General features: G+C 45.7%; 1 protein-coding gene and 1 pseudogene across 2 annotated transcripts; both read right to left on the minus strand.

Moving 5' to 3' along the window:
- Positions 1–427: 427 nt before the first annotated feature.
- On the minus strand, positions 428–3,637 carry ELOVL3 (ELOVL fatty acid elongase 3). 2 transcript variants are annotated; one of them, XM_012439308.2, is made up of 4 exons: positions 3,286–3,637; positions 2,241–2,372; positions 1,427–1,578; positions 428–1,171 (listed from the first exon to the last, which is right to left on the minus strand). In XM_012439308.2, exons 1-4 carry the CDS (start codon positions 3,384–3,386, stop codon positions 744–746), a joined length of 813 nt encoding a protein of 270 aa, XP_012294731.1. In that variant the 5' UTR covers positions 3,387–3,637; the 3' UTR covers positions 428–743. The 2 variants fall into 2 exon arrangements, with proteins under 2 accessions (XP_012294731.1, XP_012294732.1); XM_012439309.2 differs by having other exon boundaries at positions 440–1,171; positions 3,292–3,397.
- A 6,426-nt stretch (positions 3,638–10,063) lies between these two features.
- Positions 10,064–11,487, minus strand: LOC105708121 (interferon gamma receptor 2-like; annotated as a pseudogene).
- Between the last annotated feature and the right edge of the window lie 4,273 nt (positions 11,488–15,760).

The following is a 15,760-nucleotide window of genomic DNA, read 5'->3' on the forward strand; positions in this document are numbered from 1 at the left end:
AGCAAAGAGGTGTGTGCGTGCGTGGGGCGTGGGAAACCAGCTACCTGGCTGGCGTCGGCCACAGCCAGTGCTGCGGCGCCACCTCGTGGTCTCAGGGAGGCTAGCTGGTGATCTGGTCTCCAACGCTTCCTTGTAGGTGTCAGCTCCGCAATTCAGAGAGCCTATGACTTTAAAGTTACTCCGCCTTTCTCCACCTGTTTCTCACTGTTCCTATGAGGGGCTTGGGCCTCTAACAGCAATAAAATTCTGGTCTGTAACAGACATTTATTAAGTGCCTACCAGGCCTAGGATTCTTTCAGTGTCTGTGTGTGTGCCTCTCACCCTTCCATGCACCCTCAGGCTTCCCCGCTGCCAATCATCCCACTGGCAGCAGCCTCCTGCCATCACAGCGGCCATCTTTCCCCCACAAATCCCAAAACTCTTAAAATTTAGTTGAAATCTTTAATTAAAAAAATAGAGCAAGAAGAAGAAAGATTTCTGGATAGAAATATATCCTCCATCCCACCCCCATCCCAGGGCCTGCTTGGCCTTCACATTAAAAACAGAAACATCAAAGTAACAGACCACACCCCAATCCCAGGGTCACCTTTCTCGTCTGTCAAAAATTCCAGTCACCTTGGGGCACACAACCTCTGGGGAAACCATGCAGGTAAGGCAACCCAATCATTCTCCCAAAACTAAGCCCAGCCTCTTAGTGCCCTGGAGAAGAGAGAGCCTGGAGCTTCATTGTTCTCTCCAACCCTTCACTGGCTCTTTGTCTTGGTTTTGACCTTGGGCCTGATGTAGGCCTGTCTGAAGAAGTGGGCAAAGAGGATGAAATAGGTCATATACAAGATGAAGGACCAGAATAAATGTTCCATCGTGGTGTTGCATCCCGGCTCCTGCCTCCAGATGTATGACAGGATGCCAACAATGGCTCCTACAAACATCTGCAGGATCTGCAGGCTGGTGATGAGCATGGGCAGCATCTTGGGGGGCTTCACGTTGGCAGCCTTCAGAGTGTAGTAGGTGTACATGATGGCATGCACACCAAAGTTTATGGTCATGAACCAGCCTCCTGCAGGCACTTTGTTCTTGTATTCAAAGCTTGTAAACACCAGCACTGTGCTGTGGTGGTACCAGTGGATAAAGATGAGAGGCCGCTTACGCAGGATGATGAAGGCTGTATCTCCTAGGAGATGGAGAATCATAACTGGCATACTGCCCAGTGCTGAGACTACCCTCTGCACTGGGTGTGGGGACATGGGAGAAATTCTGAGGGGAGGAGAGGGGGTCTTTGTGGCAAAGAATCCGTAGAGGGACTTGGGTGAGAGGTGTTATTAGGACCCAGGGGTAGGAAAGGGACTCTCCATGGGATGGTGAGGGGAGGGCCCTGAGGAGGGATGCAGTTCACGAGGCACCAGAGAGACAAAGCCTTGCCACTCACCGAGTTCTATGACCTTGCTGAGAAGAAAGACCCCGGACCAGAATTTGACTATGGAATGTTCGATGAAGGGGCAGAAGCACACAGTTTGCTTTAGGCCCCCAGTAAGCAGCACAGTCCTCATCATGCCCCACGTCCTCACTGCCCCCATGATACTGAAATGGGACAAAGGAAGATGGTGTCAGCATCATCCCCAGGCACCGATCCACCTTTCCCCTGGAAGGGTGGCCAAGTCACTGTGTTCCAAGCTCTACCACCACCTCCCGACCTGTCCATGGGGGATGGGTCAAAGCTCCTGAGATCCTGGGCCAACCAGTAGTCTAGAGGAGATGAGGCCAACCAGTAGTCTAGAGCAGAAACATCAGGGAATGCAGGGGGATGGAATTGAAAATTGAGTTAAGGAATGGGGTTCTTGGGAAGGGTTAGGAGCCTGGGAGGAGATGTATAGAGGGATAGGGGAAGACTGAAGGAATTTGGGGAAGAAAATGTGGGGAAGTTATTGGAGGGTCTTGAGAGAGGGTGTTAGGAGCTGAGAACATCAGAGGCTGGAGAAATTTGTTGTGAGTACAGACTTTATGAATGCAAGAGGGACAAAGCAGAGACCACCAGGTCGGGGTCTAAAAAAGAAGGAAAACAGGATAATATAATAGAAGAGGGTGGAGGCTGGGAGGGGAACTAAAGCTGAAAGAATGAGATGGGGAGAGTGTTACAGGGCGACTTGGGGACAGGATGGAGGTTGATGCAATCTGGAAAGCTTTAAGGGATAGAATGGAAGTCTAAGATCTAGAGAAGAGGCAGGGAGTGGGAGGGGTCTTACCTGAAGATTGCAAGGCAGAAGGACCAGAGGAAGAGAGGCCCCTGCAGGTTGAAGCCCTTACGTTCCTTCATGTAGTTCTGCCCCACAGCGATGAGCACCAGGTAGACCAGGGCTATGGGGAATGAGGTTGCCCTGGCAAGCAGAAGGCAAAGGGGATGGGCTCATGGGGGGTGCTGACTAGAGAAATGCCCACTCATCTCTCCAGGTGAGTGCTCTGGGTTAGAGCCCCAGTTCTGCCACTTACTAGCTGTGTGACACTGGAAAAACCAACTTAACTCTCTGAGCCCTGGCTTCCTCATTTGTAAAAGGGGAATAATACATCTCTCCTGGCAGTATTAATGTATACAAAGTACCTAGCACAGGGTAGGGGCTACGTCCAAGGTTTCTGTGATTATTGCTCTCTCAGTGAGGTTGGAGGTGGGTGACAGGCATCTGGCCCACACCTAGAAGCAGCTCAGGACTGTGGTGTAAGAAGAATGTGGCAATGGCTTCTCCCTAGTTGGGTCATGGCAAATTGGCTGGAGCATAAAGTCAGCCCATGGAACCTCTGGGGAGCTTCAGGGCTAAGCCAGGGAGCTTCTTCCTGGGGAAAGCTTGGAAGAGCTCCCTGTCTTTGCCTCTTTCTCCACAGCAGAAACGGTGGAGCACCTGGGGAATGACAGGATAACTGTGAAGGGCAGGCTGTCCCCAGGCCCCGCACTGTGCACACACGCGAGCACACACAGCAACAAAAGATAGGGAAGACAGCTAGTAAGGCTTCAGCTCAACCTCACGCCTCCACGACCAGTTCTCACTACACGGTCTTTGGCTTCTGTATCTTTCCACGTTCTTCTCCCTCATCCTCTTATTACTGCTTTCTGTCTTTCAGCTCTAATCTCTTTGAGGTGCCACACTACCTGCACCTCGGACAACGGTAATGTGGAGCCAGTATGAGGGAGTCCGATAACTTTGCTCTGTAAGAAAATCATTGCAAGCATTCAATGCCACCCCCTCGCGTCCCCGCCCCGGGGCCCTGGCATGGCCTTTCCCTCTCCCCAAGTCTCACCAGTACGCCTCCAAAATCGGCTGCAGGCCCTCGAGCAGCTCGAAGTTATAGGGCTGGAAGAGCTGATTTACTTCGTGTGAGACATTCATGGCTGTGACCATCTAGTTTTGCAGACGTCGAGGTCCAAAGCTTGGAGGCGCTAGGTGAAAGGCTTGGGGCGCCAAGGATGGAGTGAACCTCGGGGGGAGACGGAACAGAGCCGGGACAGACGGAACCCCCGAGCAAGGCGAAGAGGGCGTCGGACCCAGGCACGTGCGAGGCGGCGCAACCAGCTATCCCCAGCGCAGCCCCTGCAATATATAACGCTGACTTGCAGAGCTGCGGACCCGGACGGCGCGCGGCCCCCTCCCTGAGCCCCGCCGCTATCCAATCTCGACCAAGATACGCCTCTGTCCCGCCCCTGGGCCGCAGTCCGCATTCTGATTGGTCATCCTCAAGAGTCCCCCTCCCGGGCGTTTCACACGCCCCGCCCCAAGTCCCGTTGTAGGCGATCGCCCGCCCGCCCACTTTCCCAACAAGCCCACTCCCTCCTGTGCGGCCTTGCGGGTGCCCGGACTGGACAGTCTTCCCTTGGCGCTGTCAACCGTGGCCTTCGCCTCAGTTTGCTTTAATCTTGACCTGCTTAGCAGTGAGGAGAGATGTGTCCTTAGCCTTCGGTGCTCCCATCCAGAAATGGAGGAGTCAGTTTCTAGGCTCCCTGAGATCCTTGGAAACCCAGGCCCGCGATGAGGAAATATGAACGTGGGCAACGCAGAGCTTCTCCTATAGTCCCTTCAACCTCCTAGCTTCGAGACTGCGGTTGTGGGTGGGTGGAAGGAGATGACTTTTAATGAATTTTATTGTTGAGGTTGTTGATGTTGATGTTTGGGTTGTTGAGGCTGTTATGGTTTCTTTATAGTTTCCTGAATTCCTGAACTGCTGCAGACTGACATTCAGCAATAACCGTGGAGAGAGGAAATGGGGTCACCTTCTGGGCTTCTGGAATTATTGTCTTCAGGTTTCCCGGAGGCCTCCTAGGGTTTAAGGATGGGGAGAGCCAGTGCATCTCCCCAAGGCCTGCTGTTTTATCTCCCGAATCAAATCTACTTCTTTCTCACCTGTGTAACCAGCCCTAAAGAAATAAATGTTCTACAACTTTTAAAGTTTTACTTGGCTGTCCCTTACTTCTTTCCTAGGTTTTATGAAAGTGAAGGAGAAATCCAAGCAGTTCAAGATAAGGTGGAGATTTGCAAAATGTGCTAAGAAACACAGATATAAAATAATTAAAATCAAGATGTGGGTATTAACGGCCATGTGCAGTAAAGTTCTAGAGCCAGAGGATCCAGGTAGGAACCTCAGCTCTACTTCCTGAACCTCAGCCACTGTCTGGGAGGGTGTAGTGGAAGTCCTATTGGTGCCATCTAAATGAATCAAAAGTGCATCCCTTTTTCCCTGTACCTCATCACCTCTCACCTGGTCACGTTACCTGGTTGCACCACCTCCTTCTCTAATACAGTGCTTCTACTCTTCACTGCATTGCAATCAGAAAAGAGTTCCTATTCCTGCCTGATTACCAGATTCCTGAGCCTCAACTGCAGAGATTCTGGTCCTGTAAGTGGTCCTAGACTGTACTTTGAAAACCACCACTTTGTGTTTGCTCATCTGGAAAACAGTTCTGCTTTCCTGCTTAAAAACCTTCACTGGTTCCTGATGACTCCATATATAGCCTGACATCTAATCAGAAGGTGATCAACACATGTCTGATGGATGAACAAATGAATAAAAGAATGAATATTACAAGAATAATGCCATCTAGGTGTTACAAGACCCAAGTTCAAGTCCCAGTGCCCCCATCAATGAGTCATGTGACTTTAGGCAAGTTACTTAACCTCTGTGAGACTCACATTCTCCTTCAGAAAATAAATGCATATAGTCATACTTGCCTGCTTTCCTCATAAGGTTGTGATGAGTATACAAGTCAGATAATGTAAATGAAATGATATTGTGGACTAGACACATGGAAACAGTAAGGCGAATCATTATGGGAGGTTTACAAATGCATATGCAGAATATATACTCAGCCCTGGATTTCTCTATGAAGATATTTTACATTGTCTTTCCCTGTGAGGTTTAATGGTGAGGCTTGGAGGAGGTGTATGTGGAAGAGGGAAAGAAGAAAAATTGGGGCCGGGCATGGTAGCTCACACCATAATCCCAGTACTGTGGGAGGCTGAGGTGAGCTGATTGCTTGAGCCCAGCAGTTTAAGACCAGCCTGGGCAACATGGTGAAAACTCATCTCTACAAAAAGTACAAAAATTAGCTGGGCATGGTGGTGCCCACCTGTGGTCCCAGCTACTCAGGGGCTGAGGTGGGAGGGTTGCCTGAGCCAGGGAGGTCAAGGCTGCCATAAGCTGTGATTGTGCCACTGAGCTGTGATTACACCACTACATTCCAGCCTGGGTGACAGAGTGCGACTCAAAAAAAAAAAAAAAAAAAGGCCAGCAGTGGTGGCTCACACCTGTAATCCCAGCACTTTGGGAGGCTGAGGTGAGCAGATCACCTGAGGTCAGGAGTTCGAGACCAGCCAGGTCCACATGGCAAAACCCTGTCTCTACTGATAATACAAAAATTAGCCAGGAGTGATGGCAGATACCTATAATTCCAGCTACTCAGGAGGCTGAGGCAGGGAGAATTGCTTGAATCCAGCAGGCAGAGGTTGTAGTGAGCCGAGATTGTGTCACTGCACTCCAGTCTGGGCAACAGAGTGAGACTCCATCTCAAAAAAAAGAAAAAAGAAGAAAAATCTTCAAGAATTATATTCTAGAGGAAATGCTCCTTGACCCTTGGACTTGGCCTGGTGCCCTTATTTTATGTAAACTCTTCTCATAGCATGGTATTTCTTTTCATCAATGAGAGTTTGCAATTAGTTATTTTTGTGATTTCTTGATGAATGCCTGTTTTTCCCACTAGTCCTTGAGCTCCATAAATGCAGGGACTATGTCTAGTTTTAAAATTTTTTTATTTTGAGACAGAGTGTTGCTCTGTTGCCCAGGGTAGAGGGCAGTGGTCTGATCTTGGTTCACCACAATCTCTGCCTCTTGGGTTCAAGTGATTCTCATACCTCAGCCTCCTGAGTAGCTGGAACTCCAGGTGTGCACTACCACGCCTGGCTGATTTTTGTGTTTTTAGTAAAGACAGGGTTTTACCATGTTGGCCAGGCTGGTCTTGAACTCCTGGCCTAAAGTGATCTGCCCACCTCGGCTTTCCAAAGTGCTGGGATTACAGACGTGAACCACAGCATCCAGCCAGAATATGTCTGTTTTGTTCATCATTCTCCTAACCCTGAGCATAACCCAGGTAATATTTGTTGCATGAGTGATTGAATGGATGAAATCCTTAGCATGTAAACTTCTCTCCCTATTTCCAACTGCCTGTTGGACATCTCTATCAGTATGTTCTTCTAGTATCCTTAGCAAAACACACCCCAAACAGAATTTGTTATCTACCTCCAAAATAGGCTGTTTTTCCCAGCCACCATTTATCTAATTTCTCAGGCTAGAAATTGTGAGGTCATGCTCTAGTCTTCTGTAGGACACAAAGTCCTGTCATTTCTTCTGGAGGTGGCATGGTCATCAGAATGCCTCTATTCAGATTTTATCTCTGCCACTTGCTAGCTAGTAACCTTGGCTAAGACATTATCAAATATCTCATGGCCTTACCTTTCTCGTCTGTAAAATGGAGATAACTACCTGAGAAGGATGTGTATGAGGATCAAATGAAATAATATATGTTAAAGAGCATTGTCTGGGCATGGTGGCTCATGCTTGTAATCCTAGCATTTCGGGAGGCCGAGGCAGGATGATCACTTGAGGCCAGGAGTTCAAGACCAGTCTGGCCAACAGAGCGAGACTCTGTCTCAATAAATAAGTCAATAAATAAAGAGCAGCATACAATGCAAAGGGTTGAGTAAGCATCAGTAATTATTTACAAAAAAAGTAATTTTGTACAAATTTCACCTTCTTTTTTTTTTTTTGAGATGGAGTCTCCTTCCTGTCACTCAAGCTAGAGTGCAGTGGTGCAATCTCAGCTCACTGCAACCTCCACCTCCTATGTTCAAGCGATTCTCCTTCCTCAGCCTCCCAAGTAGCTGGGATTACAGGCATGTGCCACCACACCTGGCTAATTTTTGTATTTTTAATAGAGACGGGGTTTTGCCATGTTGCCCAGGCTCCTGATCTCCTGACCTCAGGTGATCCACCCGCCTCAGCCTCCCAAAGTGCTAGGATTACAGTTGTGAGCCACTGCGCCTGGCCAAATTTCACCTTCTTTTAATGAAATGCAACTACATTAATTTAAAAGTTATGATCTGGAGATTGGTTGCAGAACAATGTGACTGTACTTAGCACTACTGAAATATACACTTAAAAATAGTTAAGGAGGTCAATTTTATATTACGTGTATTTTGCCAAAGTTTTTTTTTTTTTTTTTGGTTTGTTTGGTTGGTTGGTTTTTTTCTTAGATGGAGTCTCACTCTGTTGCCCAGGTTGCAGTGCAGTGGTGCAATCTCGGCTCACTGCAACCTCCGCTTCCTGGGTTCAAGTGATTCTCCTGCCCCAGCCTCCCGAGTAGCTGGGATTACAGGCGTGTGCCACCATGCCCAGTTATTTTTTGTATTTTTAGTAGAGATGGGTTTCACCATTTTGCCAGGCTGGTCTCGAAATCCTGACCTCAGGTGTGGTTTTAAGTAGGTCACATAAAGAGGTAATATGCATACTACATAAAAAGCTTATTCATTGTCTTATCTTCGACCCTTGGTAAATGGCTAAGGATACAAACAAGCTTATTTTGTAGACTCCAGTGTCTCCAAATCTGCCTCTCATTTGCTGCCGGAAAGGTCTTTCTAAAACACATCAGCTCATGTAATTCCTCATTAAGAACAAAAATAGGCCGGGCGAGATGGCTCACGCCTATAATCCCAGCACTTTGGGAGGCCGAGGCGGGTGAATCACAAGGTCAGGTTTTTGAGACTAGCCTGGCCAATGGTCAACATAGTGAAACCCCATCTCTACTAAAATACAAAAATAAAAAATAAAAAAATAATAATCCTCAGGACAAAGATCAAATTCCTGAGTTTAGCCCTGACCATTCATTTCTAGCCAAAATCCCACCATCCCTCAGCCCCAGATTCCACATTGTAGCCATAATGGACAAGTCTCAACTCTACACACTAACCCTTTACCTTTCTACGCATCTTTCCCTTTCCCATACAGTATTTTCTCACCCGGACAAATCTGAACTCTAGCTCTACCTCTAAAGTCACTTGCCCTGCAAAAGCCTAATATATTTCAGAGTCAACTCCTTCCTTTTTTGTCTTTCAATCAAAGAACTTTGCCCAAACTGTCTGTCAGTATTGTGCTTCTACCTATGGAGTACAGTCAGTCATATATTTTCTATACTATTCTGGTTCCCCCACTCTATCCCAAATGGTCATTTTCACCGGGTCACTCATCCTTGAAGGTAGCACACACTACCTGGTACATGGTGGGCACTCAAAATATGTCTGTTGCTTTGAATTGAGTAGGCACCTAAGAGGAAATACAAACAATAAACATATTTTTAAGACTCAATTTTCTTAGTAATTAAAGAAATGCAAATTAAAGACTGTATGTATAGTATGGTCCCAATTAATAGCCAGGCAGAAATTAAATACCTAACGCCAGCCAAAGCTTTGGGAAACAGGTGGGCCAGGTAAATTGATATAATCCTTTTAGAAACACACTTAGCAAGAGCCAGCTGGTATGCCTTGACCCAGTATCTAACCTAGGAATTTAACCCAGTGAAATAATCCAAAAGAAAAAAATCTGTATGTATTAAAAAATATATATTTGTACATTCCACTGAACATTTAATGTTACATTCAGCTATAGATTTTTTTTAAAAAAAATGCACTATACAGTCTTTTATTTCTAGCTTAAAAACAAAATCTTAAATTATGAGTAATATATTTACAGGATTAATTACATTTTAAGCCACCACACCGTGGACATGAAGGGCCACTCACTGTCCCTCACTGGGACAGGCTGGGACAGGTTGTATGACCTGCCTGAAGGGCTCTGGCTCATTTGCCAAAGTCGAGAAAAAGAAAATCAGGTCTTCTGACTGCTCAGCCAAACCAACAATGAAAAAAGTATCAGAGATGTGTCATATCCACTTTGCTAACAAGCAATTACATGCCTTTATAGTGTTTAAGAGAAGCCTTGGCTGGGCACAGTGGCTCATGCCTGTAATCCCAGCACTTTGGAAAGCCAAGGCAGGCAGATCACAAGGTCAGCCATTCAAGACTAGCCTGACCAACATGGTAAAACCCCATTTCTACTAAAAATACAAAATTAGCCAGGCATGGTGGTGCACGCCTGTAATCCCAGCTACTCAGGAGGCTGAGGCAGGAGAATCGCTTCAACCTGGGAGGCAGAGGTTGCAGTGAGCCGAGATCGTGCCATTGCTCTCCAGCCTGGGTGACAGAGTGAGACTCCATCTAAAAAAAAAAAAAAAGGCTTAATTTTCCTGGGATATCTCCATAGAATCATTCTGGAAACCTGTATGATTTTGAACATTCTTTAAGAAAAAAAAAACTTGTCACCCCCATGAGACCCACTGTTTCTCACAAGGCAAGGGACAAGCCTTTTAGAGGCAGGAAAAAAGAATACTATTCTCTGTAAAGTCCAGACAGAACTCCAGCAGCCCCGCTGGCTCGACAACCTCTTCCAGGGGACCGGTGGGCTAGACTCATGCTTTGGTTCAAAGTGTTTGGAGAATATCTTCTTGCTCCTTTTCTGGAAACGAAATGATGGACACAGAGTCCCCCACGTCATCCTTTGGTGAGCTGTCCTTGTCCAAGGCATCTAGGATGGGCTGAGCTGGGTCCTTTAAATACTCTTCTATCTGTGACAGGATGCTTGGTGGAGTGTGAAACCAGTATTTAATCAGGCCTCTGTATTTCAGGACCAGGAAGAAACAGGCCCCTGCCAGCATTTTCACTAGGTCACTCATCCTTGAAGGTAGCAAACATTACCTGGCACATGGTGGGCACTCAAAATATGTCTGTTGCTTGAATGAAACTGATCCCATGGAGATCAGGATGACTTGCTGAAGCTCGGTGGAGGCATCTGCCATTGTTTCTTGGCAAGATGTGTTGCTTAAGTGCCTGGGTCTAAAGATGTTACTTTTGTTCCAAAGCAGTTGTGCCTCAACTTGTAAACAGTACACTCTGAAGGGTTTTAAGTTAGCCAGTGAAATGGAGTTGCTTCTGAAAGGGCCTTTGACCTGCTCAATTCCTGCTTTTTCCCAGTAACGGATGTAATACCAAAAAAAGACTGTGGAGGGCCAGGCGTGGTGGCTCACGCCTGTAATCCCAGCACTTTGGGAGGCCGAGGCAGGCGGATCACCTGAGGTCGGGAGTTTGGGACCAGCCTGACCAGCATGGAGAAACCCTGTCTCTACTAAAAGTACAAAAAATTAGCCAGGCATGGTGGCATGCGCCTGTAATGCCAGTTACTCAGGAGGCCGAGAATCGCTTGAACCCGGGAGGCAGAGGTTGTGGTGAGCCCAGATCACGCCACTGCCCTCCAGCCTGGGCAACAAGAGCGTAACTGTCTCAAACAAACAAACAAACAAACAAAAACAGGCCGTGGCCGTGGAGATATCAGCGATGTCAAAGGGAGAGGAGAACCTTACACTGAGGGAGCCTTCTCCTGGGGTCACCTCAATGTTTTCTGGAGACCCAACAGTCACATTCTGATAGTGTTGAAACCAAGGCATTGTCACCCAGGCAGAATGGAGTGCTCCCAGCTCAGCTCAAAGGCATAGAGTGACACTGAAATCCATTGGGAAGCCTTCGTACATCTCACTCCTATGAAAGTGATGTCGGCCATGAGCCGGTCACTGTTGGTGTATCTAAACTGCACCTCGTGCCATTGCTCAGGGCCACTGGTTAACAACTCAGGACCTGCTCTGCCTTAGAGGCGAATCTTTGGGTGCTGAGGATCGGGCAGCTGGGACAGAGGGGCTGGCGGGGGTGCAGCGGCGGCAGCGCAGGCTCGGAGCTGCAGCAGCTGCAGCAGCAGCCACAGCCGCTTGGGCCGCCTGGGCCGTCTGGGCCCGGGCGCTCGGCGGCGGCTCAGGGCGAGGCCGGGGCCTGGATCCGGGTCCGTGGAGCCGCTCATGTCGCCTCCCGGGCAGCCATGGTAAGCGCAGGGCGCGCAGGGCCCAGCTATAACTGTTTAAAAGGGACAAATCATAATGCAAGTATTTATTCAAATGTTGACCATTAAAACACCATCTGAACCATGTCAAATAGCACTCATTTACTTTTGCAAAATGTGTTAATGAGAACTTAAGAATTTCTATAGAAGGCTGAGCATTTTCAACATCCCCAGCCTAGAAAGACCGTATTCTCTTACTGGTGATTCAGGAAATATAATACAAAAGGAGTTTCAGTTCCTATGTGGAGAGAAGGCTGGCACCCACGATGGCTGGACTGCAGAAAACGATCATGCAGTGTTCCTGTTTTGGTCTGAGACGTAAGAGACAAAATCTGATCTAGGGCAAGACTACCTAGAGGATGCGCGGAGGACTGGACAGAGGGGCTCACCGTATCTGGGGGACCAAAGAGAACATAGTGTGCAGATACCGCTTTGACCTTAAAATTAATGTTAAGTGACACAAAAAAAGAAGCCAGGAGCCTTCTCACAACCATTCCAGGTCAGCAACTCCCAAGATATTTACTTCAAGGTAGTTGGTAGGAAATATAAATGTTCACTGACCCTGACTCAACAATTAAACCATCGTAACAGATGCAACTTTGAGGACAGGCAGTTATCAAACCGCCTATAAACTGGAGTGGGGATCAGCTTGAAAGATGCCTATTATCAGTGACTGGGAAGATTAAAAAAAAAAAAAAGGGCCAGGCAAGGTGGTGCATGCCTGTAATCCTAGCACTTTGGGAGGCCAAGGCGGGTGGATCACCTGAGGTCAGGAGTTCAAGATCAGTCTGGGCAGCATGGTAAAACCCCATCTCTACTAAAAATACAAAAAGTAGCCAGACTTAGCGGCACATGCCTCTAATTCCAGCTACCTGGGAGGTTGAGGCAGGAGAATCACTTGAACCTGGAAGGCAGAGGTTGCAGTGAGCTGAGATTGCGCCACTGTACTCTAGCCCTCCAGCCTGGGTGACAGAGTGAGACTCCATCTCAAAAAAAAAAAAGAAAGGAAAAGAAAGCAAAGATACCTGTCTATCTGTCTTCAGCTGATAAGGGATATATAAAGATATTTACATGTTGATTTTTGGGGGGCTAAGTGTGGTGGCTCAAACCCGTAATCCCAGCACTTTGGGAGGCTGAGGCAGGAGGATCACTTGAGCCCAGGAGTTTGAGACTAGCCTAGGTAACATAGTGAGAATGAGTCTCTATAAAAAATTTAAAAATTAGCTGGGGATAGTGGTGGATGCTTGTAGTCCCAGCTACATGGGGGGCTGAGGCGGGAGAATCATTTGAGCCCAGGTGGTGGAGAGGATGCAGTGAGCCATGATTTACCCATGCAAGCTGCCTAGGCAACAGAGCAAGACCCTATGTCTAAAATAAATAAATAAATACATGTTGATTTTGGGTAAATTTATTTCACAAAGCTACCATTTCATAAGGACAATAAGGTTCATTAAATTACAAGACAAAATTTAGAAATGAGATAACAGAACTGTTTTAAATATATTTTATTGGGCAAAGGCTTTTCCGCTAACTATAAAAAATTACATTAGTTATTGTCAAAGACTCTTAGACTGTGGTTTAAGTTCAAAAGGCCAAAACCTTTGCAAAAAGATAACATGAGGTTTGGGCGAGGTGGCTCACGCTTGTAATGTCAGCACTTTGAGAGGCCGAGGTGGGAAGATCACTTGAGGTCAGGAGTTCAAGAACAGCCTGGCCAACATGGTGAAAACCCATTTCTACTAAAAATACAAAAATTAGCTGGGCATAGTGGCGTGTGCCTGTAATCCCAGCTACTCAGGAGGCTGAGGCAGGAGAATCACTTTACCCGGGAGGTGGAGGCTGTAGTGAGCCAAGATCATGACAAAGCAAGACTCCATCTCAAAAAAAAAAAAAGATTTTTTCTCTTAGAGACAAAGTCTTGCTCTGTTGCCCAGGCTGGAATGCAGTGGTGCAATCACCACTCACTGCAACCTCCCCATCCTGGGATCAAGCAATCCACCCACTGGAGTAATTAGTAATTAGGATGACAGTCACGTGCCACCACATCGGCTTTTTGTTGTTGTTGTTGAGATGGGTTTTCACTATGTTGCCAAGGCTGGTCTTGAATTCCTGGTTCAAATAATCCTCCCACCTTGGCCTCCCAAAGTGTTAGGATTATAGGCATGAGCCACTGCACCCAGCTGAGACTGTTAATTATATATAAAGAGTACTTTATTAGACACAGAAAATATTGATAAGTATGGTTTTCTTCCTCTTGAAAACCAACTTTTTAAAAAAATTGAATGTTCCCAATGCAAAGAAATGATAAATGTTCCAGATGATGGCTGCTAATTGCCCCAGTCAGATCAGTATACATTGTATGTATCAAAACATCACTATTTGCCCCATGAATAGCTACAACTTACTTGTCAATTTAAAAAATGATTAAATATTTTTTTAAAAAGAAGTGATTTGTAGAGCAGTTTTCCAATGATTGTAGACTGGATTGTAAATCTTTTGTAAATGCTTGTACTTAGTGGCATTTGTGATTTGCAGCAAAGGGTCAATCACAAGTAATACATAAATAGACTATTCCTTTATTTTAAGCAGCTTGTTGCAACACAAATATGTTGACTATTAATGAAATCATTTCAAAAAAGAAAAAAGAAAATCAGCTTTACAAAGTAATATCAACTGATTACATTTCAATCTACTTTAATTCCCCATCAATGGCCCAATAACCTGGAATATTCAAAGCAGTTTCTTTGGCTACCAAATTAGTTCACCATTATTAAAATGTATACTTTAGGCCAAGTGAGGTAGCTCACGCCTTTAACCCCAACACTTTGAGAGGCTGAGGTGGGTGGATCACTTGAGGTCAGGAGTTCGAGACCAGCCTGGCCAAACTGGTGAAAACCCATCTCTACTAAAAATACAAAAATCAGCTGAATATGGTGGCCCACTCTTGTGGTCCCAGCTACTAGGGAGGCTGAGGCAAGAGAATCACTTGAACCCGGGAGGCAGATGTTGTAGTAAGCCAAGATAGCATCATTGCACTCCAGCCTGGGGGACAGGGTGACATTCCATCTCAAAAAGAAAAAAAATACATGTGTGTGTGTGTGTGTGTGTGTGTGTGTGTGTATATATATATATATGAAAGTCATATTTTAAGTCACATATTAAGTCAGTGGGATTTTTAATAGACAGCTGGAAGGCTGGGTGCAGTGGCTCACACCTGTAATTCCAGCACTTTAGGAGGCCAAGACAGGTGGATCATTTGAGACCAGGAGTTTGAGATCAGCGTGGCCAACATGTTGAAACCCCGTCTCTACTAAAAATACAAAAAGCCGGGTGTGGTGGTGTGCGCCTGTAGTCCCAGCTGCTTGGGAGGCTGAGGTAGGAGAATCGCTTGAACCTGAGAGGCAGATATTGCAGTGAGCCGAGATCATGGCACTGCACTCCAGCCTGGGTGACATAGTGAGACTCCATCTCAAAAAAAAAAAAAAAAAAAGACAGCTGGAAACAACCCACCACTGGATAATTAAATTATTGAACTTAACAGCACAGGCAAACCTAACATCACAACAAACACTAAAGTAACATCACAGAACAGTTTGCATCTATCAGAATGTGGAGAAACATGAAACTATGTTTATAAAATAATGTGAAAGAAAAACAATATTCAAAACCATACCTATCCTATTACCTCAATTATCTAAAAGCAATGATGTCCCTGAAGACCGAAGTTGAAAAGAAACACTAAAATGTGAAATCAGTTGATGGTGAGGGTGAGATTATAGGCATAAACTTAGAAGTATTTTAAATTTTCTTTCATGATGTTTTAAAACTGAGATCATACATTTTGGAATGCTTTGCATATAAGAAATAATGCTTTTGAATGACATAAGAAATCCTCAGAATATCATTTAAGTTTCAAAATACAGGATATGACACAGTATGTATAGTATGGTCTCAAATTTGTTGACTGAAAGTGTGGAGGCAATTCACATGAAAAGAATGTTTGTAAAATTTTTGTAGGGAAAAAATATGCAAGAAAACCATGTAGAGAAAGAAGATTGAAAGGAAATACACCAAGATGCTAATGGAGTTTGTCTCTGAATGGCAGAATTTTAAAGTTATCCTTATAGTGAGTAAATGTTCAAAAGTAATAATAAACGTATTGAAATTTCTTGGATTTAAGTCTTTTTTTTACATGTGTTCTGTCACTAATTGACTTTTCTGCTTCCAGTTTCCT

Source organism: Aotus nancymaae, unplaced genomic scaffold, assembly GCF_030222135.1.
Source record: "Aotus nancymaae isolate 86718 unplaced genomic scaffold, 86718_ANA_hifiasm-v0.15.2.pri h1tg000010l, whole genome shotgun sequence".
Lineage (NCBI taxonomy): Eukaryota > Metazoa > Chordata > Mammalia > Primates > Aotidae > Aotus > Aotus nancymaae.

Excerpts from the sequence above, each read along its gene's own strand:
- ELOVL3 (XM_012439308.2), bottom strand. The coding sequence starts at position 3,386 with ATGGTCACAGCCATGAATGTCTCACACGAAGTAAATCAGCTCTTCCAG. Across the intron at positions 1,579-2,240 it reads TTCTGCCTTGCAATCTTCAG|TATCATGGGGGCAGTGAGGA; the intron begins GTAAGACCCCTC and ends GTCCCATTTCAG. Across the intron at positions 1,172-1,426 it reads CAGCAAGGTCATAGAACTCG|GAGATACAGCCTTCATCATC; the intron begins GTGAGTGGCAAG and ends TCCATCTCCTAG.